General features: G+C 54.5%; 12 protein-coding genes across 12 annotated transcripts; 7 read left to right on the forward strand and 5 right to left on the reverse strand.

The window, feature by feature from the left end:
- Positions 1 to 1,641: 1,641 nt before the first annotated feature.
- Positions 1,642 to 3,476, reverse strand: GLOTRDRAFT_57581 (phosphoglycerate kinase). The gene is made up of 8 exons (XM_007864878.1): positions 3,325 to 3,476; positions 3,218 to 3,263; positions 2,637 to 3,163; positions 2,514 to 2,579; positions 2,322 to 2,456; positions 2,142 to 2,263; positions 1,875 to 2,079; positions 1,642 to 1,818 (listed from the first exon to the last, which is right to left on the reverse strand). The coding sequence occupies exons 1-8, from the start codon at positions 3,436 to 3,438 to the stop codon at positions 1,783 to 1,785; spliced, it is 1,251 nt and encodes a 416-aa protein (XP_007863069.1). The 5' UTR covers positions 3,439 to 3,476; the 3' UTR covers positions 1,642 to 1,782.
- Positions 3,477 to 3,581: 105 nt separating this feature from the next.
- On the forward strand, positions 3,582 to 4,891 carry GLOTRDRAFT_114923 (uncharacterized protein). The gene is made up of 5 exons (XM_007865490.1): positions 3,582 to 3,882; positions 3,936 to 4,016; positions 4,066 to 4,469; positions 4,523 to 4,645; positions 4,699 to 4,891. Exons 1-3 carry the CDS (start codon positions 3,616 to 3,618, stop codon positions 4,465 to 4,467), a joined length of 750 nt encoding a protein of 249 aa, XP_007863681.1. The 5' UTR covers positions 3,582 to 3,615; the 3' UTR covers positions 4,468 to 4,469; positions 4,523 to 4,645; positions 4,699 to 4,891.
- A 102-nt stretch (positions 4,892 to 4,993) lies between these two features.
- On the forward strand, positions 4,994 to 8,837 carry GLOTRDRAFT_114924 (uncharacterized protein). Its single transcript, XM_007865491.1, has 15 exons — positions 4,994 to 5,077; positions 5,127 to 5,175; positions 5,231 to 5,282; positions 5,338 to 5,439; positions 5,571 to 5,687; positions 5,746 to 5,889; positions 5,950 to 5,963; positions 6,028 to 6,650; positions 6,702 to 7,010; positions 7,062 to 7,154; positions 7,207 to 7,755; positions 7,807 to 7,905; positions 7,957 to 8,086; positions 8,141 to 8,443; positions 8,497 to 8,837. Exons 1-8 carry the CDS (start codon positions 5,025 to 5,027, stop codon positions 6,106 to 6,108), a joined length of 612 nt encoding a protein of 203 aa, XP_007863682.1. The 5' UTR covers positions 4,994 to 5,024; the 3' UTR covers positions 6,109 to 6,650; positions 6,702 to 7,010; positions 7,062 to 7,154; positions 7,207 to 7,755; positions 7,807 to 7,905; positions 7,957 to 8,086; positions 8,141 to 8,443; positions 8,497 to 8,837.
- On the reverse strand, positions 6,192 to 8,840 carry GLOTRDRAFT_127030 (SDA1-domain-containing protein; the record flags this gene model as incomplete). Its single annotated transcript, XM_007865492.1, has 8 exons — positions 6,192 to 6,650; positions 6,702 to 7,010; positions 7,062 to 7,154; positions 7,207 to 7,755; positions 7,807 to 7,905; positions 7,957 to 8,086; positions 8,141 to 8,443; positions 8,497 to 8,840. 8 exons carry the CDS (start codon positions 8,838 to 8,840, stop codon positions 6,192 to 6,194), a joined length of 2,286 nt encoding a protein of 761 aa, XP_007863683.1.
- Positions 8,841 to 9,036: 196 nt separating this feature from the next.
- GLOTRDRAFT_120220 (uncharacterized protein) lies at positions 9,037 to 10,898 on the forward strand (the record flags this gene model as incomplete). The annotated part of the gene is made up of 7 exons (XM_007865493.1): positions 9,037 to 9,087; positions 9,136 to 9,610; positions 9,660 to 9,767; positions 9,822 to 10,158; positions 10,209 to 10,350; positions 10,407 to 10,660; positions 10,714 to 10,898. 7 exons carry the CDS (start codon positions 9,037 to 9,039, stop codon positions 10,745 to 10,747), a joined length of 1,401 nt encoding a protein of 466 aa, XP_007863684.1. The 3' UTR covers positions 10,748 to 10,898.
- An 85-nt stretch (positions 10,899 to 10,983) lies between these two features.
- Positions 10,984 to 11,705, forward strand: GLOTRDRAFT_127032 (uncharacterized protein; the record flags this gene model as incomplete). The annotated part of the gene is made up of 2 exons (XM_007865494.1): positions 10,984 to 11,386; positions 11,443 to 11,705. The coding sequence occupies 2 exons, from the start codon at positions 10,984 to 10,986 to the stop codon at positions 11,703 to 11,705; spliced, it is 666 nt and encodes a 221-aa protein (XP_007863685.1).
- GLOTRDRAFT_57589 (uncharacterized protein) lies at positions 11,393 to 12,876 on the reverse strand. The gene is made up of 6 exons (XM_007864879.1): positions 12,756 to 12,876; positions 12,584 to 12,692; positions 12,466 to 12,521; positions 12,221 to 12,418; positions 11,828 to 12,156; positions 11,393 to 11,753 (listed from the first exon to the last, which is right to left on the reverse strand). Exons 2-5 carry the CDS (start codon positions 12,639 to 12,641, stop codon positions 11,866 to 11,868), a joined length of 603 nt encoding a protein of 200 aa, XP_007863070.1. The 5' UTR covers positions 12,642 to 12,692; positions 12,756 to 12,876; the 3' UTR covers positions 11,393 to 11,753; positions 11,828 to 11,865.
- Positions 12,877 to 13,150: 274 nt separating this feature from the next.
- On the reverse strand, positions 13,151 to 15,473 carry GLOTRDRAFT_73027 (P-loop containing nucleoside triphosphate hydrolase protein; the record flags this gene model as incomplete). Its single annotated transcript, XM_007865495.1, has 10 exons — positions 13,151 to 13,248; positions 13,301 to 13,380; positions 13,428 to 13,701; positions 13,753 to 13,812; positions 13,861 to 14,101; positions 14,155 to 14,611; positions 14,666 to 14,757; positions 14,808 to 14,925; positions 14,981 to 15,116; positions 15,170 to 15,473. 10 exons carry the CDS (start codon positions 15,471 to 15,473, stop codon positions 13,151 to 13,153), a joined length of 1,860 nt encoding a protein of 619 aa, XP_007863686.1.
- Positions 15,474 to 16,047: 574 nt separating this feature from the next.
- Positions 16,048 to 17,696, forward strand: GLOTRDRAFT_91921 (uncharacterized protein; the record flags this gene model as incomplete). Its single annotated transcript, XM_007865496.1, has 8 exons — positions 16,048 to 16,128; positions 16,178 to 16,399; positions 16,499 to 16,585; positions 16,833 to 16,894; positions 16,968 to 16,984; positions 17,179 to 17,280; positions 17,401 to 17,589; positions 17,632 to 17,696. The coding sequence occupies 8 exons, from the start codon at positions 16,048 to 16,050 to the stop codon at positions 17,694 to 17,696; spliced, it is 825 nt and encodes a 274-aa protein (XP_007863687.1).
- A 200-nt stretch (positions 17,697 to 17,896) lies between these two features.
- On the reverse strand, positions 17,897 to 19,128 carry GLOTRDRAFT_120223 (uncharacterized protein). The gene is made up of 2 exons (XM_007865497.1): positions 18,667 to 19,128; positions 17,897 to 18,593 (listed from the first exon to the last, which is right to left on the reverse strand). The coding sequence occupies exons 1-2, from the start codon at positions 19,013 to 19,015 to the stop codon at positions 18,121 to 18,123; spliced, it is 822 nt and encodes a 273-aa protein (XP_007863688.1). The 5' UTR covers positions 19,016 to 19,128; the 3' UTR covers positions 17,897 to 18,120.
- A 1,638-nt stretch (positions 19,129 to 20,766) lies between these two features.
- On the forward strand, positions 20,767 to 24,388 carry GLOTRDRAFT_104421 (uncharacterized protein; the record flags this gene model as incomplete). Its single annotated transcript, XM_007865498.1, has 7 exons — positions 20,767 to 21,005; positions 21,029 to 21,458; positions 21,506 to 21,944; positions 21,966 to 22,424; positions 22,512 to 23,965; positions 24,018 to 24,258; positions 24,300 to 24,388. The coding sequence occupies 7 exons, from the start codon at positions 20,767 to 20,769 to the stop codon at positions 24,386 to 24,388; spliced, it is 3,351 nt and encodes a 1,116-aa protein (XP_007863689.1).
- A 442-nt stretch (positions 24,389 to 24,830) lies between these two features.
- GLOTRDRAFT_35995 (kinase-like protein) lies at positions 24,831 to 26,781 on the forward strand (the record flags this gene model as incomplete). The annotated part of the gene is made up of 6 exons (XM_007864687.1): positions 24,831 to 25,107; positions 25,158 to 25,519; positions 25,576 to 25,803; positions 25,863 to 25,941; positions 25,992 to 26,225; positions 26,276 to 26,781. 6 exons carry the CDS (start codon positions 24,831 to 24,833, stop codon positions 26,779 to 26,781), a joined length of 1,686 nt encoding a protein of 561 aa, XP_007862878.1.
- Positions 26,782 to 27,100: the final 319 nt, after the last annotated feature.

The raw sequence follows: 27,100 nt of genomic DNA on the forward strand, positions 1-27,100 counted from the left end.
GTGGCAGGTGCAGGGACTGCGGAAGTAGAAGCCGCTCGAGCTCGGTTATCATCACTGACAACGTGCACCGGAAAGTCGCCAAAGGCATTCCACATTTTTGCGACGTCTTCTTCTTCTTCAACACTTAAAGCCTCCTGTATCATAGCTGTCGTCTTGTCGGTCAGCTGATATGTAGACGAGACAGCAGCGCGAGATATGGATGCTCCAGGTTTTGACAATTGCGCGAATCGCTGAGGCTCATCCCCGGATGACGTTGCGGAGTCGCTGAATGAGAAGGACGACGATGGTACGCCTGGTGCAGTAAATGCGGAAGAAATCTCTGAGGAGAGTGGGTGCATGAAGGATGGGGTTGTCGCTGTCTTAAGCCTGTCTATAGCGACTTGTATGGACACTAATCTATCCTCGAGGATCCGCCTATGACGGTAGGAAAGTTAGTATCAATAGGCACGATTGTACCTCAGTTTACGTACTTGTGGGCCTTCAGGGTATAGATATCGAAGAATTTCTCTTGGCCCGTCTCGACCTTCGTGATGTCCTGGCCAACCTCGAAAGCTTTCGCCTGATTGTACATAAGTAGTCTTCTCAATTCCTCCTCTGATTTCTGATACAATGCGTTAGATTAAAAGAGTACGGCGTTTATAACCATCACCCACTGAGGACAAGTCTTCATCTATCACGGGACTCTGAGAAGGCTTGGTAGAGCTTGCAGTCGAAGCACCAGGAGCTCGCGGTAGATGGTAAGCCTTCACCAGGGCCCCCCTTGCGCTCTGTTGCTTCCGTTTTCCAGGACTTGATTGAGCGCCATAGCCCTGAAGTCGATGTTGCCGTTGCTCCTGCGAGACAACGTTGGGCGTGTCCCCTCGCACATTCTCCTTGTTACTGTCCTCAGCAGCTAGAGAATAAGAAACATCTTTCCGAACGCGCTTAGATGTCGAGGAGGACGGGTCGTAGAAAGAATTGTCGGACGAAGAACGCTTCAAGGGGCCGCTGCCGCCGGATTCAATAGACATGGACTCGTCGGACGAAACGTCAATGATATCGCGCCCTAGTGAGAGAGGCGTAGTTAGACCGGAGAGGGCAGATGTAGATTTGCCGAAGTTAGGCGTAGAGAATGAAGGTAAGCCTGACACCGGCCGACGTGCTAAGCAAACGTGAGGCTCTGGCATTGAGCAGACGAAGTTTGACCACATACCTGATACATTCGACAAAGACCCAGACTCAATAGATTTAGCAGGTTTGAACTTCGAGGTCTGCAGAGCACCGGTCAATAAAGGATTACAGCATACGTGCTCGAATAAGTGCAGACTTTCGACGCAGCGGTCTGCACGGTGACGACGACAGAAGCATTGGCTTGGGCGCGTCGCCTGTATTCCTCCAGATTGTTTTTAGGGGTCGACATCGTCGACGACAGCGAGGAGGATACGGATCAATCGCGACGGTGGCAGGAAGCGGAAGCATTTGGTCGCGTACGCCTCTCAGTTCGCGTAAGGTCACGTGGAGGTACCGTGATCGCCTTTCCCTCTGAGTCTCTTCGGAATTTTCCTCACATATACCCAGGTCCCGCCAGCAGTCCTTTGGAGTCGGACACCGACGCAGGAGTGTTGAGAGCCCCTACGTCTATTCCAACCTGAAGCAGCAACAGAGCAAAGGAACCAAAGGTACAATATTGATATTTGTTGTACAGTTTCTTTTCGTTACTCTATAATGATAACTTCCTTGGTACTTCTTCTATAGCATACAAAACATCCCCCAGGACTTCTACAAGGCCGCTGGCCTCTGCAGTCATTTTTCGCTGAGCTCCGCGACGCCAGGCAGGCTCTAAAGCAAAGAATGAGCGGTTCATTTTGCACACAAGGCTGGCGGAGAACACTAACCTTTCCCTCGAGTAGCTCGAGACTGGCACCACCACCCGTGCTAACGTGGCTCAGCTTGTCCTCGGCACCGTACTGTGCAACGACAGTGGCAGTGTCACCACCACCCACGATGACAGTGGAGCCCTTCTGGGCAGCCTCGATGGTCGCATCCAGGAGTGCCTTTGAGCCCTCAGCAAACGCCGGGAATTCGAAGACACCCGGAGGACTTCATGATAATCAAGCCGTCAGATGCTATATGAGCGATGACAGTCATCGAATGATACTTACCCATTCCAGAGAATCGTCTTTGCCTGCAGGACGGTCTCCTTGTACAGAGCACGACTCTTGGGTCCGGCGTCGAGGCCCATCCATCCGTCCGGGATACCTTCCTCATCCGTGGCAACACCAGTCTGTTTAGAGGCTTCGGGTTGATAATGCAGAAACCATGGAGCGAATAGGAAAACCTACCCTCGCGTCCTTATCGAACTTGTCGGCGGTAACGTAGTCGATGGGGAACACGATCTTGATCTTTCTCTCCTGGGCCTTTTTCACAAGCTCACCGACCTTATGGGAGCCTGGCTCGTCAAAGAGGGAGTTACCGATCTACGACCGAATAGAGATTCGATCTTAGCACCAAGGCATGACAAACTAGGTTCTTACCGAGACGTTGTTGAGCGTCTTCTTGAAGGTGAAGGCCATTCCGCCACATATGATGAGCGAGTCGACCTGAAATAATTGTTGCATTTAGAATCAGCGCGAAAGGTGTTAAGGACTAGGATGTACCTTATCCAGCATGTTATCAATGAGCTGAATCTTATCCGATACCTTGGCGCCACCGAGGATAGCCAGGAACGGCCGTTCGGGGTGCTCAAGGGCCTTCGCAAAGTACTCGAGCTCCTTCTTCATTAAGAAGCCAGCGGCGCGCTGCGGGAGCTTCACCCCCACCATACTCGAGTGGGCGCGGTGCGCGGTACCGAAGGCATCGTTGATGTACACGTCCCCGAGCTTGGTCAGGCCCTCGCGGAACTCGTTGACCTTGGTCGGGTCGGCCTTGGTCTTGGTGCCGTCCTTGTTCTTGACCGAGCCCTCCTCCTCGATGTGGAACCGCAGATTCTCGAGCAGGATGACAGATCCGGGGGAAGCGGAGTTGACGGCTTGCTCGACTTCGGGACCGACGCAGTCCTTAACGAAGGTGATGGGCTTGTGGAGCAGCTTCTCAAGCTCTTTGGACACGGGTTCCAGGGAGTATTTGGCGACGACCTTGCCGTCGGGTCGGCCGAGGTGGGACATGAGGGTCACTGTCTTTGCGCCTATGTTTGGACATCAGCCTCGGTATTCCGCATTTCATCAGACTTGTATCATACCATGTTCGAGGGCATATTTAATGGTGGGCAAAGCAGCGACGATACGCTTTCCACGATCCCGATGAATCAGTACGCTCACGTCCAACCCTGAGCAGATCAGCGCTCACCGCCGGGTTCGTGATCTTGCCGTCCTGCATGGGGACGTTGAAGTCGACGCGAATGAGAACGCGCTTGCCATTGAGGTCGAGGTCAGTAATGCTGAGTTTTTTCGAGAGCGACATTGCGGACGGCGTTGAAGTGGAATCGATGTATGGGCGATAGTTAACGGACTGCAGCAGAGATGCAATAAATAGGCTGTAATCTATTTCTAAATCAGGTTCTCGGCTCTTCGCACGGCTGGCCAGTCCCAGCCCCGGAGTCCATCCCGCTCTCGCTCTTCATCTTCGCCGTCGTCGACCATGTCCAATTCACTGGGCCTAGAGAATCTACGCATAGATGAGACAGCGGAGGGCAAGCCTGCCGAGCAGGGCAATGCTAAACCACAGGCTGGGGCATCGAAGCCGTCTATGGAAACAACCCCGGAGAAACCAGTAGAACAAGCTGCAGGCGAGGAGCCCGCCGAGGAGCAAGCTGAGGACAAGGCGGAAGCTGAGGGTAAGGAGAAGAAAGAGAAGAAGACGCCCTATGTAAACCCAGATCGCGTCAAGACTGGCGGAGCGCAGAGGGCAAGTGATGATCTAATAGCCTTCTGACTGAACCTTGACGAGGCATCATAAAGGACAAGCTGAGTGAAGATGAGCTTGCTCAACGCATGGTACGCATCAGGGAACAGAACGAGAAGATCAAGCAGCGTCGAGCGGTAAGTTACTTCGTTTTATCGGCAGGACTTCATTGGACGCTCCGCCTAGGACGTAAAAGCAGATGAGGACGCGTTCAAGAAGACACAAGAAGCGGAACGCGCCAGGCTTGCCAGAACGAAGAAGGTCCAAGAGCATGTCGATCGCGCGCGTGAACAGAACGCGCAACGTAAGATGGACAAGCTCCAGACTCGGGAGTGGGACTCCGGGAAGAAGGTTCCTCCCTCTGGCAAACAGGCATCCAACGGCGGAGCCAAAACTGAGGGAGAGCCACAGTCTCCCACCTCCCCTGGTAGAGGAAGGGGTGTTGGTCGTGGCAGAGGTCGCGGCGACGGCGGAAGGGGACGAGGGAGAGGCAGCGCGTCTCAGAAAGAGGCTGCTAGTGAGAGCCCCTCGACTCCCGCTGCAGAGACTCCAGCCACAACGGCTACCGAAGCAGTGCCTGCTTCATGATTGTACGTTTGACATCGAATTCTTGTGTACGCTAGTCACTGATGAGGCCATACAGAACCCCATTGTTGCGCTACTAAACTAGCAGTCTATCTGGCCTGGACGCCTGCTTGTAAATACCCAAACCGCGACACAGCGGCCATATGCACATGCTCGATTGCATGCGCCCATCCCGTGTATGGTGCGTTATGATGGTCTTTATCTTCCAGCTCCCACTGATCCCCGCCTGCGTAGTCTCTCCCTTGTAATCCTCGAGTCATGGCTTCTCATGTCCGGATGGTAATTTTATGTGTTTACGAACTGCGACTCATTGTATGCGCCGTGTCTCGCTGTCTTCGTCGTTCCTCGTCCTTGCATGTTGTCGAATTCACGCTCTGGTATAATACGTGATCTTTTGAAGTTTGTACGCGTCGGAAGGAAATATACCTCTCGATATACGACGCGTGACGTCATCAACTTAGAACTCTATGTTTGCCACCAGTGCAGGCTTTCGGCCCTCCAGACTCTTCCGTCCTAAGTCCAAAGCACCTTGCAATCTTAGACACTTTTTGCGACCCAAGATGCCTTCTGCCAGCGTTGTGTCGACCGAAGAGCTCTCAGCATCGGAAGCCAAGTTAGCGTTGTCGTCGATGCGCCGGTTCAGTCTAACATGCCTTGGGTAGATGGATAACCTTGAAGCGAATCAACTGGAAGGACCAGACTGGCAAAGATGTACGCATACACTGAGGCTACAGAATGTGTTCGATGAATACTCATCACCATGTAGCGGACCTGGGAATGTGCTGAACGGAAGACCCGAGGATCCTCTGGGATAGACGGTTCGTCTCAACCTATTGTCCGAATCCGCAGGGCTAAGCCAGATATCTCGTCCAGCGGTCGCGATCTTGTCCATTATCAAATCGAAGACGAACGCATTCCCGCCATCTACAGTTATCATCGAGCAATTCCGTCCCCCGGTTAATAGCTACGTAGTCGGTACGTTTTTCCCCACTTCCTTGAAGGCTTTTACGGGACCACTCATGTCTCTAACCGACTAGTGCAGAACTTCCCGCAGGTATGGGCAGGCGAAGCTTCCGCATACTAGCTATCCACTGACTCCCATATAGGTCTGATTGACGAGGATGAGACTCCAGAGCAGGCTGCCATACGTGAGCTCGAGGAAGAGACCGGATACAAGGGGGATACCATTGTCGAGTCCTCTCCTCTGCAGGTTTGCGATCCAGGCGAGCTGAACCACTCCAGCAGCCGCCGTGGAACCACTGACACCGTTGGGTCCTGTAGGTATGACCACAGCAAATATGAAGCTCGTAGTAGTTCGTGTAACTCTCGAGGACAAGTTGGAGACCCCCGACCAGAAGCTTGACGAAGGCGAGTTTATTGTCAAGAGGGTTGTCGAGTTGGCCAAGCTTCATGAAGAGCTCAAAGGTGGGGGAAATACATAATTTAGTGTATCTCACAATGCTAACATTTCACGTACCGCACCAGGCTACGAGGGCAAGGTGAGTTCAACCCTGGTCTTTGTACTTGACCTTTCAGGTGCTGATGAAATTGACGATATTGCAGGGTTTCGTAGTCGATGCGAGACTTTCGCATCTTGCACTCGGATATGATATGGCCATCCGTGCCAGCAAGGACCTGTTGTAATGCCCTCTAACAGTACGTATAATTCCACCAGAATGAGTGTGTCAATACATGTACAAAGATAGCAGCACACCGCGTATAATTCCTCAGTGGTATGCCTTTTTCCCCTTGTCAATATGCTTCCTCAGCTTTTGCTGCTTCTCCCTCAAACTCGCCTTCTTCTTCCCCCTCACCTTCCCACTCCCCAATATCATCATAATCGGCTTATTTCTGGCCTTCTCCCGATTAGTACTGCTACTCCCCACTTCTTTCTTCCTCTTCCCCTTCAAGCTCCCGTATTTCTCGCGGCCCTCACGGCCCTTCTCGATGCTCGCGATGCGCTCTGCATAATCCGCCTTGCTCTTCTTGCGCGGGCCGATGATGTCCAGCTCGGAGATGAACGCTGTCGAGTCAAGGTTGCCGGTCTGTGCTGCGGTGGACTTGGTCTTCTCGAGCGCGGCGAGCTTGCGCTTGGCGGCTTTGCCTCCCGAGCCAGATTCGACTGCTGATGCAGCCGCTTGTCGTCGCAGGTCATTGAGTAACGCGAAGTCGGCCGGAGTAAGAATCTGGTACAGGTCTGAGTATGAGATAAGGCGAATGGGAGATCAGACCCTTACCTTAGTGGTGGCCAAGCTGGACACGCGACTTGGTCCAGCTTCAGGAGCAGGCGTTGGAGCGTCACCTTGCGATGGCTTCGCGTCCTCCTTCGCAGCCTTCTTTTCCTGCTCGTCCTCGCTATCACTGACCTCTATATTCTCGTCCCCGTCAGAGTCCACGTCTATCCACCCCTCACCATCCGAGCTATCCTCCGAGGAATCTTCCTCGACATCCCAGCCCTTCCAGTCATCCTCGTCAACCTCTTCCCCTTCGTCGCCTGATTCGACGCCCTCTTCGCGGCGTAAGGCGCGCAAGTGGTCTTCGAGAAGCTGCGGCAGGTTTGAGGAGCGCTAATTATTATAGGTCAGAAATGTACGTACCACAAGATCCTCGATGTCCTCGGCAGGCTTCGAACTGTGACCGTAGGGCAACGGCTGCGCGCCGGAACCTATGGCCTTCGAGCCTTCTTTACCCTGTTGTGTGTTAAATCAAGGTGCGCAGTGGAGCACAGAAGAAGACCCGCACCCGTTCTCTCCTCTTCAGCATCCCTGGATTGACCTCCCGATAAAGCTGCAAAAGGCCCCTCGCAGCAGCGATAACGCCCTTATCCCGACTCTTCCTATACTCCACCAAGTCTCCGAGGAGATCCTCCTCCATTGCCCACGGCTGCCTCCTACATACCTCCCTAATCGAATTCAAGCCGGCGGCGATTACCTCGCTTCCCACACCAGGGTGTACAAATTCCTGCGCGAGCTTCCTTACAACCGGCGTGAGGCAGTCCGGCGGGGTGAGGTCGTGCACGGACTGCGCAAGTGCGACGAGGATGGCGGTGATCTGCAGCTGGTGGTGCGTGAGGTACTTGACGATGTACGTGTAGAAGGACAGCACACAGAGCTTGTGCGCGCCCATAACGCGGGAAAGGAGTTGCATGATTAGAATTTTGTGGGGCAGGGAGAAGCGCTTGTCGTGACGGGCTAGCGAATCATGGAGCTTTTCGGCGAAGGTCTGCGGATCGTTGAGAACTTGCAAAGCCGGAAAGTTGGTTTTATTCTCTGCGGCCTTGTGATGTTTTTTCTAATGAACGGTCAGACTGGAGGTGGTCTGTGCATGAGAGCATAGTTATACCTTCTTTATTTGCTTTAGCGTCTTTCGAAGCTTCTTCTCGCCGCTACGAGTCTTCTTGTTGATCTCTCGTCGGTGTTGCAAGGACTTTGGGTCGGGGATCTGACGATGTCCTCAGTAAAACGAGCGCATACATTCGAGAACGTCGCGCACAGCATCCTCGTCCTCGTCTTCATACAGTTCGTCCTCGCTGCCCAGGAAGAAATGGATGGACGCGCTTTGGACCTTGACGACAGGGTGGAAGCAGCCCAATGCTATGATCGACACGCAATTGGAGTCGTTCCTGCTGCAGGGTCAGCAACCCAACTCACAGGCACAGGAAAAAATTCGTCCATACCAGATCCCCTTCTTCCACAGTTCCGTCGTCAGGACCACAGCCCACATTGCTTCATCCCCGTTATTTCCCAAGCCATCACTGGAGGGCTTTACTGCTTTGGCCTTTCCCTTATCACCTACGACCTCGGCTTCCATGCCTTTCTCCACCATACCAAAGAGCATCGCTTGCACCGCCCGATTGAGTTTATGATTTTTTGAGGGAGTGTTGGCATTTCGGATATCAGATAATATGGTGTTACGAATCGAGGCTCGTAGGGTCGACGAGGTGGTGCGAGGCAGCAAGGGGAAAAGTGTACGCAGCAATCTATCGAAGCCATTTCAGCGAGGCAATATCACCGTAACAGTTATAACACGTACTCGATGGAGGTAATAACATTCTTATTCCTTAACATAACCAGATTCTGCACCAGATTCTTGCGCAAGTCCGGCGAAAGGATGGCATGGCTGTCGAGAAGAAGAGACGAGAGATGTGAGGGAAAGTCGGCGGTTTCCTTGGGGTAGCACGGCGCTACCTGAGCAATAAACGAGATAAGTTCGCGAAAGTGCTTCGCCTGCTCGTCGGGGCTCGTCTGGAATATCTGGCGGATGCTGTTGTAGTGATTCCATTGCTGCAGGAACTCTTCCTGATATCCGACCGGGTCCCGTTTGATCAGGTTTTGCAACTGGGGCAAATTCGAGGTGAGAAGAATACCGCGCGGCATGTTGGCGTCGTAGCAAGCGGAATTCGACGCAGACAGCGACCAAAGACTTGAGCAGACTGCAAAGTGCAAAATGCAAAATATAATGCAATATTCTGCAAGCCGGCAAGGGCAAAAATTCGATCACATGATCTCCTTACGTAACGCGTCGTGTATTCCTTCGATCGCATGGCCGCTGCTTGCTTCCGCGTTGCCACACATGGACCGATACAAGCAATTGCAGACCGACCTGAAATTGTACAAAGAGAAGGTATGTCTTTAAGACTTGGAAAAGTTTCGTTAGCTGACCTCTGATTAGACTGATCGTCTGTCCTGGGCCAACGATCAATTGCGGAAAGACCTCTTCGGCGCGCATCAACGGATAAACGGACTAGCAATTGCATTCGGTTTCAATAACTATGCCGAAGTTCAAGCTCTTATTGCTGCAGGAGAGCTAGATACCCGCGCGTGTCGATGCCCCATTTGTCCTGGGGCTCATAAGTCGTCTGAGAAAGAGACGGAATCCGAGCCAGAGGCCTCGTCGTCATCCCAGATCTCCGCGCTTCAGAATCAGCTGAAGCAGCTGCAAGATAAATACGATGCTCTCCTGAGCGTGAAGGAACGCGCTGCCGCGAGGTACAAGTCCGACTATCAGAAGTGGAAGAACTTCAAGCAGTGGCTGTTCGAAGATGATAAGCGGGCCAGGCATTTTGTGAGGAAGGAGCGCGGGAGGCGCAAGGAGCAGGTGAAGAATGGGGTGAAGTCTCCGAAGAAAGGCGCAGACGTCCCAGAAGGTGAGTATGCTCCCAATCCGCCAAGCGATGTCGCATAACCGGCGTGCAGATACGCCGGATAAGACTTTGGTCAACCCTCCCAAGCCAGAGGAGGATGTTACGGAGCTCCTCGATGACTTGAGCGATGCTTCGTCCGCTACGGAAGATGACTCCCAAGGTACGCTCTGCCATTCGCCCGCTAGTGCAGTCTTACTTATGTCCGTCTGCGCAGCTCCAGAACCCACCTCTTCCTTTGACATGAACGCATACCTCCGCTCTGATGTAGCCAAGAGCAATAGGAAGAAGCGGCGCATCTCCGAAATAGAGGCTGTGGACTGCTCGACGCCTATCAAGGATGCCAAGGCCATTCGTCGCAGGACCCCCAGCCCCAGGAAAGCATCGACGCATGAGCAGCCGGTATACAGTACTCCAACGAAACGTCGACCGCTGGCGGACACGACCCGCGAGCAGGAGAACACACCCACAAAACCTAAGAAGACTTCGTCATCCGTCGGATTTGCGGGGTCTGGCTCAACGGTGAAAGGCAAGGAGCAGCCGTCTACCCCAGCGTAAGCACCACTTCGTGCGTCAGCAAGAGTATCATTGACACCCGGTACAGCGACGCCGACACGACCATCAACGCCCTCTTCGAGATCAACACCGAGCAAAACGGAGGCGTCAACTATCAATTCTCCGCCGTCGTTCGTAACAAAGAAGAACGAAGACACCTGAAGGGCGGGGACTGCGAGTGCTGTCGTGACGTGCGTGCACTTCCTGCTTTCCCTGCCCCTCCCAACCACCTCTAACCATCCCGCAGTACTACGAAGGCGTTGGGCCCCTCCCCACGCGCCCTGCCCCTCCTCTGTGGAACGACCAGCCCCTCCCCGCGACGCCCAGCACCAGTCGGCACCGCAACGAGATCTCAAAGCACCGGCACCACTGGGCGGCGCCGCGCACGCCGCCTGGGTACTGGGACATCGGCTTCCCGGACACGCAAGAGGCTGCGGACATCAATGAGCGGGCGCGGGATTTGCAGAGGGAGAAAATGAAAGAGGTGGAGAAGGAAGCTGGGTGAGTTTTTGTTCTTGGTGTGTATTGATATGGTCGGCTAAATGGTGTGTTAGACGAGAGGGAGGGATGTATAAACGGAGACGCTAATATGGCTGCAGCGTATGGGGTATAGTGATGTTTATTGACCATGCCGTATATTGTATCTTACGATCCGCTGTCTGCGTTAATACGGTGTGCTGAGTATATAATCTGGGACAGTATGATAGTGCATTGCGCCTTTCCACAGTATCGCGTCGGGCCTTACCGCCAACGAGATCTTTTTTCGATCTCATGTTAACCAAAGGCATTCCACTGAGTACATTGTGCTTTACTACGCTGGAACGATGGCAGCTTCGTATATCTCGTCTTTGGAACCCAAGCAAAGCTTTCACGCAACTTATACCACCAATGTCCGGCTGGGGGACGCGCTGCTTGACACCCACTGCACACTGCACGTCACACATGTCTTTCCACCCGACGTCTTCGTCGATCCATATGAGCTGGTGGACCAGCAAGCAGACTCTTATTCTTTCAATCTGACAGGGTTGCTAGATGTTGAATTGCCGGTCTCTGCAGTCTCACCAGAGGGCCAGACGCTTTCGCTTGACGTGACTACCAAGAAAGCCCGCACGGAAGGCTCGGTACTTTCAGTCCAAGTCCCCCTCCACGCACGATACGGAAACCCGTCTCCATCTGGCTACCATGACATTCCTATCCCATGGCCAGACGTATTTTGGCGCTGCCACAGTCAGTCACCCCCTTCGTCCGAGGAATTTCTGTACTTATTCGCCGGATAATCGCAGTTACACACGATAGCACTGACTCGTCCATGAAAGACTCTTACACTGCAGCGTCCATAATCCCTATACACCCGTCCCTCGACGCGCCCAACACACCCCGAGCAGAGACCCTGCGCATCCCAGTAGCGAACCCGAACCACCTCCCGTACGTCGAAACCGGCACAGCAGCCGCGGTGCTCGCTGCCTTCCTCTTCCTGGTGTACACATTTGTCACCGCCGCGCGGCGCATGGCGTCCCAATCCAAACCCGAACGATACAAGAGTTGAGTTGACATGTCGGATGCTTGATGTGTTGCTGCGTGCCGGCGATAGTGACTGTAGAAGGTGACGCAGAAAAGGGGAGATATTACGGCTATATACCAAAGACGATGCGAGAGACGAGAGCAGACCGTATATTATACCAAGCCAAACCTAAGCACCGCGCCCATCATAGCACCACGCACCGCTGATTCCGCACGCGCTTGACCCACTTCCCGCGCATGCTCTCCTTCAGCGCGGCGTTGAACACTTCCTGGACGCCGACGCCCGTCTTTGCGGAGCACTCGAGGTACTTTGCGCCGATCTCCTTCGCCACGGCCATCCCCTGCTCGGACGTGACCGGCGTCTGGCCCTGCGCGCTCAGCATCCGCCGCGTCTGATCGTCGCGTCGCAGGTCGATTTTCGTGCCGACGAGGATGAGCGGTGTGCCCTCGCAAAAGTGTGCAACTTCAGGATACCACTATGTAGGTACCAGCGCGTGATAATGAATTGAGTGGCATGCCGAGACTGGGTGGCACACTCACCTTGTCCTGCACGTTTGCAAGGCTGACGGGGAAGTCTATTGAGAAAACGATCAGGATCACGTCGCTTTCGGGGTAGCTAAGTGGTCGCAATCGATCATATTCTTCCTGGCCCGCCGTATCCCACAACGCAAGCTCGACGAGCTTGCCCTCGTACGGCACCTGCGTCACATAGTTCTCAAACACGGTGGGGATGTAAGCCTAATCACACTCAGCACGCGAGCAGACTTAGACAAGAGGAGCCGCACCTCGGGAAAGCGGTTCTCCGCGTAGACAATGAGCAGACACGTCTTGCCGCATCCTCCTGTGTGTTAGGGGTACATCAAGCACGATCTCGATCGCATCGTGCTGCATGGTCCAGCGTACCGTCTCCAACCACGACCAACTTCTTCTTGACGTCTGGTCTCCGGGGCGGCGCTGACATCTAGGGCTGAGGGAGTGTTGTACACGAGCGGCGTGGGTTCTGGATATTATGCTGCGCAGACGCGACGTTGAGCTGCTCGACGCGTCAAACGACGTGGAAAGCGTTGCGACTGACTGGTAGATGTATCGTAGTCGTGAACGTAAGCAAGCAGAGCAGACAGAAACAAAGATATTCGGCGGCGAGTGGCAGAGCGAGCAGAAGGGACAATGCTGGGTGGTGGTCGTCAACGTGACTGACGCGACGCGTTTCGTTTCGTGGGTCCATGTCAGGCGCCGACTGACAGCCGCCAGACGCATTCATTATTGCCCCTGTGTCCCCAAATACGCTGCGGGCGGCCGAATCCACATTCCAGGGCGCGTCGCGGTCGTCGTACACAGCGTAGAGACGGTGGTAAATGCAGTTTCCGAGTCACACAACAACACGCGTCAAGTGAAGCCGGGCCCGCGACACGCGCCTGCCCCAGCCGATCGAAAACAATACGCAACAGGTAATGTACATCAAGACAAGTATCAGTAGCCGCCAGTATCGACGTTCGATCTGTGCGACGCCATCTGCCGCCGCTGCGTGTCCTCCAGCTTCGGGCAGTTGGAGATGCTGTGGCCCAGACCTGTGACGCAACTTAGCCATCACGAAAAGATACGAGAGCAGAGAGCACAAACCTCCGCAGACCGGGCAGCCCTTCAGGGACCCTCCTTGGACCGCACGAGGGTCGTCGATGGTCAGCAGGAAGGGGGGAACTCTGAAATCTCCATTAGCTCCTGCAGGCATAAATAAGGTTCCACTAACTTTTGCCCAGCCTCCATCAGCAGGTATTTCAGATCCAGCAGCGTTTGCTCCGGGGTATTCATGTTGACGAATGTCGTCGCTATCCCAGTCTTTCCACTACGTCCCGTACGTCCGATCTGATGGACGTAGTCTTCGATTTCCTTTGGCATAGAGAAAATGATGACATGCTGGATGTCATTGAAATCAAGACCCTTGGAAGCGACGCCTGAGGCGACCATGACGTCCTTTGCCCCAGACTTGAACGCCTTGATGGCATACTGCCGTTCTTCCTGGGCTATCGAAAATAATCAGCACGATACACCTATCACGATCAAGGTCTACCAACATTTAGACCCGTGAATAGCCACTGCTTCAACACCCTTCAATAGCAGATACTCCTGAATATCTAAATGTGATGGTCAGAACGGCACTTGACGACGCCAAGGTAACACACCATCAACCTCATTCTTGTTGTCACTGAAAACGATCACCGGAGGGGCAGTCTTCTGCAGGCACTCCAGAAGATAAACCATCTTCGCTTCCTGCTTGACATATTCCACAACCTGCAACACGTCCAAATTCGCTGCACCCGCACGTCCCACGTTCACCAAGACAGGTTTGATCAGAGACTGCTGCGCAAAGTCTTGGATCTTTCTAGGCATGGTCGCAGAAAACAACAACGTCTGTCTTTGCCGCTACATTGTACATCTATTTAGCAAACTGCCAGGCATGCAAGAAACGTGCACACCTTGAAAAAGCTCATGATATTCCGGACATCGTCTTCGAAACCGAGGTCGATCATGCGATCTGCCTCGTCCATGCAGAGATATTTGCAGTTGTTGAAAGTGAACCGCTTCTTCTCCAACATGTCGATGAGTCGACCGGGTGTCGCTACCACAATATGCAGCCCGTTGTTCAGGACGTGACTCTGCTCGCTCATGGATATTCCTCCTATACACAGGAGAGTATTGAGCCGCGGGTACTTCCCTTCCCGCGAAAGCGCGTCTGTCCACTGCAAGATATTCTCGTACGTCTGCGAAGCCAGTTCTCGGGATGGACACAGGATGACGCCGACCGGACCTTCCCCTTTGACGAGGGGTAACTTGGCCTCTTCCTCACAGGCAAACATGATGAGTGGAAGACAGAAAGCTAAGGTCTTGCCAGAGCCAGTGAAGGCAATGCCGATCATGTCACGTCCGGAGAACCTATCTCGAAGTTCAGATTCTGTCGTCCAGGCTGTAGTACAATGGTGTACGTACGCTACTGGAATGCCTTGTAATTGGATGGGAGTGGGCATGGATATTCGCTTGGACTTCAGGAACTTGAGCAAGGCATCAGGAATCTTCATATCCTATATTCACAATGAGTAGCGATACTTGAGAGATGCCAACATACACGGACCTGAAAGTGTTCAATGGGCGGAGGAACATCCTCCCCCTCAACAACAATGTGATATTTCTCTCGGAGCCGTCGATTCTCTTCATCTGGTCTTTCTCGGATATACTTTGGAGGACGCCATCTGTCGGGAAAGGCGTGAGTATTGGCAGCAACGCGAGAGCTTAACAGCAGCTTACGATGTCTTCAGAGGTTCTGTATACTGGATACCCTTGGCCAGCTCGAGATCAGAAGCCAGTTTCCGACGAGCAGCAATTGCCGCTAGAATCTCAGCATCCTTCTCCTCCGCCTTCTCAACCTCCGTTTTCTGCGCATCTACACAGTTAAGCAAATCCGCCGTAGATCGTCCAAGTAACTCCAACACGCACCTTCTGCCGCCTTCCGATTGTGCACCTCCTGCGCCTCCATCAGCAACGTCCGCTCCCTCCTCGCCTTCTCCTTCCGCAGTTCCTCCTCCCTTTCTTCATCCGCACGCTCGTCCGCCTCTTCTTGCGCCCGTTTGGCTTTCTCTTTGTCTGAGGCGGCGCCCAAAGATGAGAGTTTGGCAAGTTTAGCCTGGCGCCGCTGCGCGATAGGAACGTAAGGCTCGTACGATTCGTCTAGGTTATAGTATTTCTCTGGGGACGGCGAGCGAGTTACGCGACGGCGCTTCGGTGCTGATTCAGTGGACATTGTACTGGGAAACCGAGCGAATACCGAGCTCGAGACAAAGTGAGGTTGAGTTGAGGTTGGTACGCGGTGGCAAAGGACTCCGCGGCTTCAAAGCATCCGAGATTTCGGATTCTGCCACCAACGGCTTTGGCGTACAACTGCGATTAAGAGGCCGCTTGCTTGAGGCTGTCTACATGCCTGCTGAAACAAGTTGAAGACTATAAATCTGGTTTTCCATAAATTGTCTTTCCATTAGGCGAATCCAAGTACGGCAGAGGTATAATTTATCCGTTTCGGTTCCTTCCACAGCGACGATTGCCCCTCACGTGTAAGTGTACACCTCACACTACTTGCGACTCCTGAAGCTGGGGACGGGGACGTTTCTACTAGGGGTCTGCGATACGCGCACAACATATCCCACTCAGCTGGCTGTTTGAGTATATCAATACGCTCGCCTGATTAAGTACCTCTATGTCAAGCTCTTCCGTGAGTCAAGCAACTTGTGTCCTTAATATCTCATTACAAGGTTTGAGCTAGTGAAGGCTACGGAAATAAAGGCATACTACAGAAGAACGAGCCCCAACAAGACTCTACAATGGAAGTCCTCGAGGTAGGCCCTCGTTCCTGTGCCATCAATCGCGGAATCCCCGCTGTACTCAGCGAACGCCCAGACAAGGTCCGCCATGATGCTCCTGCACGATTGAGCTTTTACAGTAGCCACACAGCTTCTGCGGAGCTGTGCAAAAGGCATGTGCGTGGTGGGATACTCGCTTCTGCAAAAGCAGCAGGAGATCCGGCACCGTGCCGACCCGTGGCAGGCTGGATCTGCCGGTGACCGCAGTCCAGCTCGCGCGGTCTCCGCGTTAACTCAGCGAGGCATCTCCGATTCGATCCTAACTATGTCCGCACGGCCTCATACCAAAGTTCAATGGAAGGCCACTCTGAAGGTGCAGCCAGCACTAGGTCGGCGGCTACGCTCAAGTTTCTGATTATGGTGCAGGGTGAGGAGCTTGGTGAGATGCATCGATTGCCGGGTGCAACTTCAGCGCCTGGGCGGAGAAGTCGTTGAAATATGCCTGTTGAGGGCGGCATCTTCCACTGATGCAGCGGCACGGTCTATGGCTCAAGTCAAAGTATGTGCACCGCGTTCACGCTGTATTTGACAGTCATTAATAAGCACCTGCCGTTCGGATAGCACTATGGGCCGTTCAAAAATCAAGGGGTTTGATACAACGAAGCGGGTATGAACTTTGTATCGCTCTACGAGGTCATTCACGCGGAGCGCCGAAGTTGAGTTTTTAGCGGTTGGATTCGGTATGCTGACAAGGACACGACTTCCGTGATATTGTAATAATGTATGTTGCTGTGTACAGGTCCTAGGACACGTTGCAAGATCCGCATGAATCCTGGGCGCCCATTTACATCGGGTTTTTCATTCCTCTGTGAGACATGAGGAATTTGGAAGAAGAGCCGCTATACACAGCACGTCGTAAAAGCGTCCAATGTGATGAACAGGGTCATCGCCCATGCAGGTACGCGATTGGCATGCCGCAGGCTGACAGTTTGAACTTGATAAGAAGACCGCTCAGTCCACCCGTTGGGACAGGTACTAAGTTTGTATACGGCGTGGGGCCCTGCGGAAGTCTTGTGACATCTACACGAGCAAAGTGTAATTTATGGGAACGGTAAGCGCAAACTTCGTACCCATCGAACGCTCATAACACAGTACATGAAACGTTATCGAACGCGTCATGGGCGTTCGGTGCTTTCCCTTTGCCTGATTCGCATCGGAGAATCGAGAGCGGGCGGCCGAGTACAGCTACTTCGTGTAAGTCACCTATTTTACGAACCTTGTCTTGTAGGGCCGGCGTACATCAACTATCTTTGGGACCCGGATACCCAACGCCGTTTAGAGGAACCGCCGATACTCCCACCGTTATAATCTCAGCACCTAGCCCTCCTCGTGGTGACTGGCGCTGGAAGTCATCGGGCAACTCGTGCAAGACAACCAGTTTTCTGTCCGACTTCGTGGCCATTCTCTCGGGTACGAGTCGTGGTTACTGGCACGGTCGAATGGGAGAGGTACTAGTTCCACTATGGGTCCTCCGGAGTGCTGTTGGGCCGAGCCCGACGGGCGGTAAGTGCGCGAACGGTTGCAGGTTGCACCTCGCCGTGAAAGGACGGATGCATGTCACCAATCCAATCCGCCCGTCTCTCGTGCACTTTGTCAACAACGAAGAGTAACAGGGAATATGTTGCACAATAAAGTCTTCAGGTGATACTGTGAATGACTGAACATTGAGAGACGACGCTGTGTACATCGTACCTCCGCGGCGAAAGGCTCGTCGGAGTTAGTGTCGCGGACTCGTCGTGAAGTCAGCGAGAGCAATGTCAACAACATAGCATATCATGTCACCTGAAGAGTTCTTTGGGCCTTGTAAAGACAGATATGAATGGCATAGTATATTGTCCAAGTACACAAGATACATTTATCCAAACATTCCAGCTAGGCTGAGCAAAGCATCCATCAAGAATATATCCAAAACAACAGCAATATATGCCCTTGGAACATACATAATACAGCAGAAGCAAAGCAATATACAAGGTCACAAGCAAGAAAAGAAAACAAGAACAAAACATGTATTTGGAAAAGGCAGACCAACCTACATTAGTCACCATTTTCACCCGATCTCCCTGAGGACCCTTCACCGTTTAGACCACCAGTTGAGGGCGGCTTGGGATAGATGGCCGGGTAGGCCGCAAAGGGGCCCGCAGGCACGGGCACCTGGCCATTATGCGGCATCATGTACGGCGCATATGGCTGGCCGTAGTGGGTGGCCAGGATGGGCGCCGAGAAGAACTGGGTGCCCACTGGGTACACCGCGCCCTCGCCCTCCTGCCCAGCGGGAGCAGCCAAATGAGGGGGGACTGCTACCGGGGCAAAGTAGAAGGGGGGCATGTACGTAGGGGCCTCGCCGGGCTTGGGCGAGGATCCCGGCGGGTACGGCGGGTAAAAGCCAGCAGGGGCGAAGCCCATGGGCATGTATGACATCTGGGCGGGAGGCATCGCGGCCGCGATGGCGGGTGGTAAGCCCGCGGCCGAGGTGCCAGGCGAGTCCGCCCGGTCTGAAGTGGAACTGCCTGCGCGCGCTCCGGTTGTATTAGACTCGTCGACAGGAGAGAGTGGAGGTGAGGAAGGGGGGACGCGACTCACCTTTTCCATCGCGCTTCTTGTAAGGTCCTCGCTTAATCCCCTTTTTCCTCTCCTTGCGCTGCGAGTCGACGCACTCCTCGGCAATGCCGTACTTGACGCAGCGGAGGCAGGGCCGGGCGTCGTCGCACTTTTTGCAGGCCTTCTGGCAGTTGGTGCAGGCGTTCTTGACCTGGCGCCGCTTGGTGCGGAGGGGCTGGGAGAGGGACATGTTGGTGGGGAAGGGGTACATGTGCATGGGCATGCCGGGGTAAGCGACGGGGTGCATGGTCATTTGGGGCTGGAGGGCGTCGTGGGACACGGGCGAGTCCTGCGGGCGGTCGTCGGCTGCATCGTTGCCCGGGCTGCTCATGTCAAGACAGGGCCGCTGTGGGGTGGCGAGTTGGGCGCGCGGGGAGCAAGTATAACGGACAGGGCGCGAACGGCGTTCCCGACGCTGGATAAACGCCTAGAATGGACGCCGGGGTTGCGGGCGACGGCGAGGGCGACTGGCAGCATAAGAAGCGTCAGTGAAGGCAGGCAGCGGAGCAGTCGCGGCTGGCGTACGGGGTGGAGGGGGCGCGGGTTCGCTGAGCTGGGCGGTGCGAAGATCTGAGTTGGCGCGGCCGGCGGCGCGGCGATGGAAAGACGCAGAGACGCGGGCGTCGTCGACGGCGTCGGGCGCGGACTCGCTGGGGCCAATGTCGCGGCCAACGACGTCGAGCGCCAAAGGAGACCGGTGCGAGCAAACGGGCTGGCATGGCTATTTTATGTGCTTGTCATCTGATAGGCGCTATTGCACGCCCTGCCAAAGTCCGGTCGCGTTCTCCGCCAGAGCTATTCGGGCTCGATAATGATACCACTGCAGTAAAAAGAAAAGAAAAAGAAAAAGAAAAAAGAAAAAGGGGGAAGGCTCAGGGAGCCATGTGGCAACATCCAAATATGGCTATTTGTGGCTGGAAGGCTGCTTTTTGCTCATGAGCTAGTCATGCAACATCCCGCTGCTCGCCTGTGAGGCAGGAGATGTATTTCTATTATAATAGGATTCTGGTTCTCGCAAATTTGATGTGCACTTCATTTTTCTCCCTGGTCTTCGACCTGGTATTGACTGAGTAACTAAGAAAATACCCCCTACCGATTGCCTACAACACCTACATGGCTCAGGTAGCTACAAGTAAGAGATCTTCTGAAGGATTCATAGTACACAACATGCTTTCCACCTCGTAGTCGCTGACTGCGATGTCGAATGCGAGACGCTCGGTGCACATTTCCCACGCTTAGAACCCCGCACAAGATCAGCGGTGGCTGCGACTGAAAGTCCTCGCCTGCGAGCTTTCCGGCTGTGTACCTCTCGCCACAAGTATGTAGGACACTCTTTACTTCAGGATAGAGTATCGCATAAAAGTATCAGATTTTTTGAACGGCTATATACAGGTATACAGCTTGTTCATGATATTGAGCGGAGTTCGAACCTCGCTAATGAGCTCGGCAACGCCCGCCTCGCGCTCGCAGCAACAAGGCTGACATGGCGGCCGGGACGCGATTATAAAAAATTGAGACTATACAAAGTTTTATAGCATTATATTTAAGTGAGTTTTCTGACGGTTTCGACCCAAATACATAATCCTGGAACTCCCTGAGGGTCGTTCATGGGCCACGTGAGCTTGCCCGCTATAGAATTGAAACTCCGCTCAATATCAATATCATGCCTGGGAGTGAGTAACGCCCCGCTATTCGCAGACCGCGGCACGCTCGCGGAACACGCTTTGTATGAAAGTTTATTCTCGAATTAATACGAGTCCAGGCTGTTCGTGACACAATGCGTCTTTTGACACTGATTCCGCAGTGCACCGAGGCATCGATAACTAATAGCAACTATACTAGTAACTTGTACTGAAGCCACTCACAGCCGCGCCACCCGCCAAACAAAGCCAAATGCCGTCCTCGTGCCTCAACCGCTCGACGCTCGACTTTGAACGTCCTCTGCGTTGTCAGGTCCGTGCACCTCGACATCCGCCCCAGTCTCGCCCGCCCAAACGACGTCCACCTCTGTCTCATATCAGTATTTATATTTCTCTTTTCTTCCGTCCCTCGTTTCTTTTCGCTCCTTGATTTCCTCTCTTCATGTCTGCCCCGCCCTCTCCTCGCACCGCTCAAGTGGCGTCTAGCAAGGCATATTCGAAGAGAAGAGATCGCCCGCCAGCGCTCGCGCTCACCGAGCCCAACGCCGCGTCCGACGGCGACGTCCGCTACGAACGCGCAGCTGGCGCCGACGCTCGCAAACCGCACGCGCAACAACAGGTATGCCTCTCCTCAGTTATACTCACACCCTATCCCAACTACCACTCTAGCCTCGATTCCACGTATCTTCTGCAAACGACAACAGCGGAGCCGCGACGGATCCCGAACAGCCCCGCTCCGCCTCTGCGACCTCCTCTCTGGACCCGTACTACTTCGGCGTGCACACCCCCGCAGAATCCCCTGCGCCTGTCCCTGTGCCCGATCTGCCGCCCTTTCTGAGCAAGACGCCCGACTCCCAGCCCGTCGCGCAGAGCGAGCCCATCACGCCCGCCCGCAATCCCGCAGCGATCGATAGGAAAGCCCTTATTGGGGTCGGCGAGCTCGCTACTCCTCGATGGGCGCGCAGCGGGCGGAATCACTCTGAGGAGCGGGCAGAGTCGCCGGAGGTAGCGATTCCAGCACATCACGAAGAGCAGTATAGCATTATCAACGGAGAAGGTCCGGACAACGACGACGAGCCCGGCAGTCCTTGGACGATCGAAGCAATCGACGGCGAGCTGGAGGACTCGGCCGAGGTAAGGTCACTGTCATTTTTGCACGTCTCTTGCTGATTTCCTGTCAGCTGGAGGAGATGAAGCCCGTTTCCCGCGCCGTCCGTCCCCGGCGGTCGATGGCGGAGGAAAGCGGCGGGGAGGAGATCCTCTATCCGAGGAACCCGCTGGCGTCGGACACCCCCCGTGCCAGCAAACAAGGCTCAGAAAATACGGAGCAGGTCGACGAGCACGGCGTTGCGATAGCGACGTCCTCGCCCCCGAGCGCGTTTCAGACCGGCGCGCACCGCACCAAGAAGCGCACGTCGGACGAATTTGAGATGGACCAGTCGGGCGACATCTTCTCGAAGGGCTCCCGCGCGTCGGTGCCTGCGTCGGTCAAGGATAAAAGCAAGGAGGAAAAGGCGTCTGTGCGTCGGCATCGGAGCCTTGGTGTTGGCTTGCCTTCTGCCAGTCCCCGGGAACGTGACAGGGCTACCAGGGAGCGGCGGAGAGACAGCGGATCCTTCAGTAATGGTGCTACTCCGAAAGCATCGGCGCTCAACCGAGAGTCTGTCTCTTCAAAGCCGTCAAAGCATTCTCGGCACACGTCTGCGAGCTCTTCGATGTCGAACCTAGCAGAGCCCCACCACGGCCGACGCGTGCATACCACTGATTTTTCTCACCTCCCGCCTTCGCCGTCGACCTCTTCTATCCAGCAGTTCCTCAAGCACAGTTCATCCAGGGAGAGCCATCTGCATTCCTCGCCGAATGTTGCGCACTCTCTGCTTCGAGGAACTCAGGAGGGCTGGTCCGGAATGGACGACGAGGCAACCGCCGAGGCTCTACGTAAGCTTGACGGGCTCTCTGGCAAAAGTGCCCGAGCTAGGTCAAGCGTGAGTGTAGGTCGGCCAGGTAGCTCAAGTCGTCCTGGTACACCCGGGGCAGCGAAGGGTTCGCAGTGGGAGGGCATCAGCAGCAGCGAAAGCGCGAAATCCTCCAAGAGAGCAAGTGCGAGAGACAGCGTTGGGTTACGGGACAAGGCAAAGGACAGACTGTCTGGTATCGATCGCCACGCGCTTTCCCCGGCGCATGGAGGGGGCGAGGCTGCTGCTGACGCAGGTGAAGCATCCGGTAGCCACGACGAGAAGGTGTCCTCTCCCGCGCCGGACAAGCTGGCCAAGAGGTCGAGCGTGCGCTCGACTGTCAACTTTGCTACCCCCAAGCGGACTTCCGCGTCCTCCACGACGTACACGAGCACACCGACGACGGCCGGCTCGCGGGACTCTACCTCGCTTTCTGCGGCTACCAGCGTCACGTCTGTCTCGGCCGCGTCGGGCCGGCACTCCTCGAGCAAGCTGAAGCGGAACAGCGCGAGCAGCGATGTGTCGAGCATTCACTCGGGGGAGGGCGTCGTTGCCGGCGGAGAGGCAGGTGAGGACGAGCCCGTGCCCCCGGTCCCGCCCTTGCCAAAGGATCTAAACCAGTTCAAGACGCCGCCGCTGTCGTCTGCGAGCATGGCGTTCCCACCGCCTATCGGAGATATCGACGAGAAGGCAGAAGGTGACAGTACGGTAGCTACTGATACAGAGGACAATCTCGGGATACCTCAGGCTACTGCTATCCCTATGAAGCCTCCTCCCGTCGTCCGTCAGGACAGCATGGCTAGTCAGGGCGGGTACACGTCCTCCGACTCTGCCCCTGCGCCTCAGAAGACGCCGTCGAAGAAGTGGAGTTTTTCCCATGCTCTGAATATTAGGCTCTCAGGCTCACCCTCGTCGACTTCTGTGCATTCATCTAACAGAACTCCCGCTTTCTCCGTGAGTCCCCGGTCGGCGACGTTTGGCTCGCAGCTGCGCAAGACAGCGTCGAAGGATCAGCCGCTCTCGCCGTCCGCGCAACCGAAGGCATCCGCCGAAGCCTGGTCGCCGATCCAACCTGATGCTATGGCCTCTGCTTCGTCGCTGGCTTCGCTGTCTTCGGTGGGCTCTGTGCAAGTTAGGAATTCGCCTTCGTCCTCGCTGCCGCCGATGCTTGGGTCTGGAATGCATACACCCAGTCGCGCGGGAACCCCGTCGAGTGGTGGGACCAACCAGACTATGCCTGCGCCTCAGACGGCGCCCCTCAGTCCTTCGTCTTCGGTCCGCCGCGGTACTTCCTCCAAGCGCCTCACGCCTTCGTCCATTCCATTCTTCCGCCGCTCTTCTTCTCAGTCTATGCAAACGACCCACCCAGACTTGCCTTCGTCGGTTTCGCCGACATATCCTTCGGATGTCCCGACTACCGCAACGCTGTCTCGCAAGGATAGTGACTCACCGACCACGACGAAAGATGCATTGCTGTCCCCGACCACTCCTCATAAGAAATCCTCGATCATGAGCCTCGGTTCGTTGCTGAAGGGGTCGTCGTCGAAGAGGAGTCTGCAGGACAAGAGCGATCCCAAGAGTACGAAAGAGAGCTCGAGGACGTCGGACAAGGAACGAGCAAAGAAAGACGACAAAGACCGCAGTGAAAGCAGGATATCCGTATTGATGGGCAGGAAACGTGGCAAGGTGCGTCACTGCGTTGGACAGTCGTTACATAATCACTCACGCTGTTTGACAGACTCTCTCTTCCGCCGAGCCAAAGAAAGCCAAACCTGTGGCCTTGCCTCCCATGCAGATCTCAGCTCTCCCCCCGTCGACGACGCAGCGCCTGGCGAAGCTCAATGCCGGTTCCCCGTCTTCGTCGTCGAGCTCGAGTGCCGCGAGGCCATCGCGGGCCACATCCCAGACGGTCAGCTCCATGCAGAAGCAGTCCGACGCGTCTCTTCGCAGCACTCGGAACCAGCTACCGACCATCGCGGGTTCGCCTTCCGTCGGCACGGTTAACTCACACACGTCCAAGGAGTCCAAGGATCTCCCGCCGTCGTCGTTGATGAACTCGGTATCTGGCTTGCCAAAGGAGACGCCCACGAAGATCCCCCGCATCGCTAGTCGATCATCTGCCGCTGGTTCGCCGTCTCAGAGGAATGGTAGCTCGACTGTTGCCAGTCGTCGCACAAGCATCAATGTCGCCGCAGTCGGTAGCTCTTCTGCAAATCCGTCTCCTGTTCCAGATGGGTCGATGAACGAGTTTGGAGTTATGGACAACACTAGCGAGCTCGACGTATCGAATGTGTCCAAGTCTTCTTCCCAGATTGTTGCACCCCGAGCTTCCGTTCGTTCGTCTCCCTCCAGAGTTCCTCGGCAGTCTTCTACCATGGCCGGGCCCGGTTCATCCAGGAAACCCAACCGCGAGTCGATCTCATTCTCTGGTCTCCGGAAATCCTCTACTGCTTCTGTTGCCTCGGTCTCTTCTGCTGCCCCAAGCGAGTCACATCATCATCGTTTCTCGGCACTATCGCCTTCAAAGGGTCTCAAGTTGCTTAGTCCGAAAATGTCGCTCCCCAGTGCAAGATCGGGTCACTCATCCAATAGTCAGAATATCCATCAGACCATTGCGTCCCCTTCGTCGAGTAGGTTGTCGTTATCGACTCCTTCGCCTGTGCCAAGTAGCGTGGATGAGGAAGAATTGGCAGGCGACGAAGAGATGATGAACTACATCAAGCGGCAACAGGCGAAGAGAGTCGCTGCTGGAGCTAGTCAGGAGGAGTTGGATGCGCTGCTCCGATTTCCGGAGCCCATTCCACCCGCGAGTCCAATGTCGCCCAATGGTGCGTATCTGATTGTGCCTTCTGTTGCTTTTATTCAACTCTGTCTTCAGCCCTACTACGGAGCAGTCAGGCTCAGTGGCTCTCTGACTATGAGCGGAAGGAAGTCCTTGACTATCCGAACGTCTACTACTACGGTGCTCGCAGCGACAAAAAGCCTGCAACGCCCAGTAATCCCACTAACAACTACAGTTACGACGACGACCGTGGGGACTATCAGGTCGTCATTGGCGACCACTTAGCGTACCGCTACGAAGTCGTCGATACCTTGGGTAAGGGGTCGTTCGGTCAAGTGCTCCGCTGCCGCGATCACTGCACTGGCGAATCGGTGGCCATCAAGATCATTCGTAACAAGAAGCGTTTCCACCACCAGGCCTTGGTTGAGATCAAGATCCTAGAGAACCTGAGGAAATGGGTACGCGACCCATCCGCCCATTGTTGGAGTGCATACATGCTAATGTTTGCCTGCAGGATCAAGACGAGAAGCACCACGTGCTCAAGATGACGGAGCACTTCTATTTCCGAAATCATCTGTGCATTGCGACAGAACTCTTGAGTATCAACTTGTATGAGCTGATCAAGGCCAACGGTTTCGTGGGCTTTACGACTGCTTTGATACGACGCTTCACGAGCCAAATGCTCGCATCCCTTTCTCTGATGAGAAGCCATCGGGTGGTGCACTGTGACTTGAAGCCGGAGGTACGGGAGCGTTGGCGTCCTTTGTTGGATCTGACGTTGACCTACCTGATCTTTTTCAGAATGTCCTTCTCAAGCATCCTGCCAAGAGTGCTATCAAAGTTATTGATTTTGGGAGCAGCTGTTTTGAACACGAGAAAAGTATGCGTAAATCTCGAATTTGCCTCGTATATGCGCTCATCTCGCCCTAGTCTACACATACATCCAAAGCCGTTTCTATCGATCACCTGAAGTCATCCTCGGCATGAACTATCATATGGCTATTGACATGTGGAGTCTGGGTTGTATCTTAGCCGAATTGTATACCGGCTTCCCGATCTTCCCCGGCGAGAACGAGCAAGAACAGCTATCGTGTATCATGGAGGTTTTGGGAGTGCCAGATAAAGACTTCGTCAATCGCAGTTCTCGGAAGAGAATCTTTTTCGGTACGTCATGTTCGTTATCGTTTCACAGAAATATATCCTCAGCACTGTAGATGCAGATTCAACTGGTGCCCCTCGACCGGTCGTGAACTCTAAAGGCCGGCGAAGGCGCCCCGGGACGAAGACCTTACAGCAAGTTTTGCGGTGCGACGATGAACTCTTCGTCGACTTCATCAGTAAATGTTTGGTCTGGGACCCTGAAAAGCGCATGAAACCCCAGGCTGCCTCCCGGCATCCATTCATCACGAGTGGCAAGCGGCCGAAGATCCAAAATCCTACGCCTGGAACTGCCAAGGCTCTGCTAGCTTCCGCTACCAACTTATCCAGTAGTCGAAGCAAACCAACGGACACACCCAAGAAGTCTCAAATCAGTGCCCCCACACCTCTCACTGCTCGTATCAGCCGGACGAATACCTCTATTGTTCCGAATACCCCGAGCTCCTCGAGCTCTCATGCAACGCTTGGCTCCTCTACGAGAGGCTATCGGGCATCGCAATCGCACACCCTCTCTTCATACCACTCAAGTCGCTCCAACGGCTTTGCTGTAAGTGAAGAGTGATCGCGAAGACCTGGATGACTTGCTGATGCGACCTTCACTGTAGACGACCAAATAAGCATCTCCTCTCAGTAACGCAATATTACCCTTCACATAGTAGATGATTCATCCATGATACCTGAAAGAGGATCAAGCTGGGCTTCACCTTCCAGACTGTCTGCTGTATTTTATCCCCTCACTCGAATGTCGTACTTTTGCTGTTGTCGATTATTTGCATTCCTCTTCTACTCTAGCATAGCTGAACTTGCAATGTGAATTGGGCGTCATCGATTCATCTGGTCATCCCGGTGTGCTGAAGCAAGGTTAGGACGAGTGCAATCCT

The sequence above is a fragment of the Gloeophyllum trabeum genome, assembly GCF_000344685.1.
Source record: "Gloeophyllum trabeum ATCC 11539 unplaced genomic scaffold GLOTRscaffold_00003, whole genome shotgun sequence".
In the NCBI taxonomy this organism is placed as follows: domain Eukaryota; kingdom Fungi; phylum Basidiomycota; class Agaricomycetes; order Gloeophyllales; family Gloeophyllaceae; genus Gloeophyllum; species Gloeophyllum trabeum.

What these genes read in the sequence shown, in the direction of transcription:
- GLOTRDRAFT_57581 (XM_007864878.1), bottom strand. Translation starts at nt 3,438, where the DNA reads ATGTCGCTCTCGAAAAAACTCAGCATTACTGACCTCGACCTCAATGGC. An exon ending in AGTTCGATAAGGACGCGAGG is followed by an intron (nt 2,264 to 2,321) that starts GTAGGTTTTCCT and finishes GCCTCTAAACAG; the next exon opens with ACTGGTGTTGCCACGGATGA. An exon ending in TCGAGCTACTCGAGGGAAAG is followed by an intron (nt 1,819 to 1,874) that starts GTTAGTGTTCTC and finishes TCTTTGCTTTAG; the next exon opens with AGCCTGCCTGGCGTCGCGGA.
- GLOTRDRAFT_114923 (XM_007865490.1), top strand. Translation starts at nt 3,616, where the DNA reads ATGTCCAATTCACTGGGCCTAGAGAATCTACGCATAGATGAGACAGCG. An exon ending in AGACTGGCGGAGCGCAGAGG is followed by an intron (nt 3,883 to 3,935) that starts GCAAGTGATGAT and finishes GGCATCATAAAG; the next exon opens with GACAAGCTGAGTGAAGATGA. An exon ending in AGATCAAGCAGCGTCGAGCG is followed by an intron (nt 4,017 to 4,065) that starts GTAAGTTACTTC and finishes CGCTCCGCCTAG; the next exon opens with GACGTAAAAGCAGATGAGGA.
- GLOTRDRAFT_114924 (XM_007865491.1), top strand. Translation starts at nt 5,025, where the DNA reads ATGCCTTCTGCCAGCGTTGTGTCGACCGAAGAGCTCTCAGCATCGGAA. An exon ending in AGGACCAGACTGGCAAAGAT is followed by an intron (nt 5,176 to 5,230) that starts GTACGCATACAC and finishes ATCACCATGTAG; the next exon opens with CGGACCTGGGAATGTGCTGA. An exon ending in GGTTAATAGCTACGTAGTCG is followed by an intron (nt 5,440 to 5,570) that starts GTACGTTTTTCC and finishes ACTCCCATATAG; the next exon opens with GTCTGATTGACGAGGATGAG.
- GLOTRDRAFT_57589 (XM_007864879.1), bottom strand. Translation starts at nt 12,641, where the DNA reads ATGTCAGCGCCGCCCCGGAGACCAGACGTCAAGAAGAAGTTGGTCGTG. An exon ending in CGGAGAACCGCTTTCCCGAG is followed by an intron (nt 12,419 to 12,465) that starts GTGCGGCTCCTC and finishes GAGTGTGATTAG; the next exon opens with GCTTACATCCCCACCGTGTT. An exon ending in TTGCAAACGTGCAGGACAAG is followed by an intron (nt 12,157 to 12,220) that starts GTGAGTGTGCCA and finishes GTACCTACATAG; the next exon opens with TGGTATCCTGAAGTTGCACA.
- GLOTRDRAFT_120223 (XM_007865497.1), bottom strand. Translation starts at nt 19,015, where the DNA reads ATGAGCAGCCCGGGCAACGATGCAGCCGACGACCGCCCGCAGGACTCG. An exon ending in CAAGAAGCGCGATGGAAAAG is followed by an intron (nt 18,594 to 18,666) that starts GTGAGTCGCGTC and finishes GAGCGCGCGCAG; the next exon opens with GCAGTTCCACTTCAGACCGG.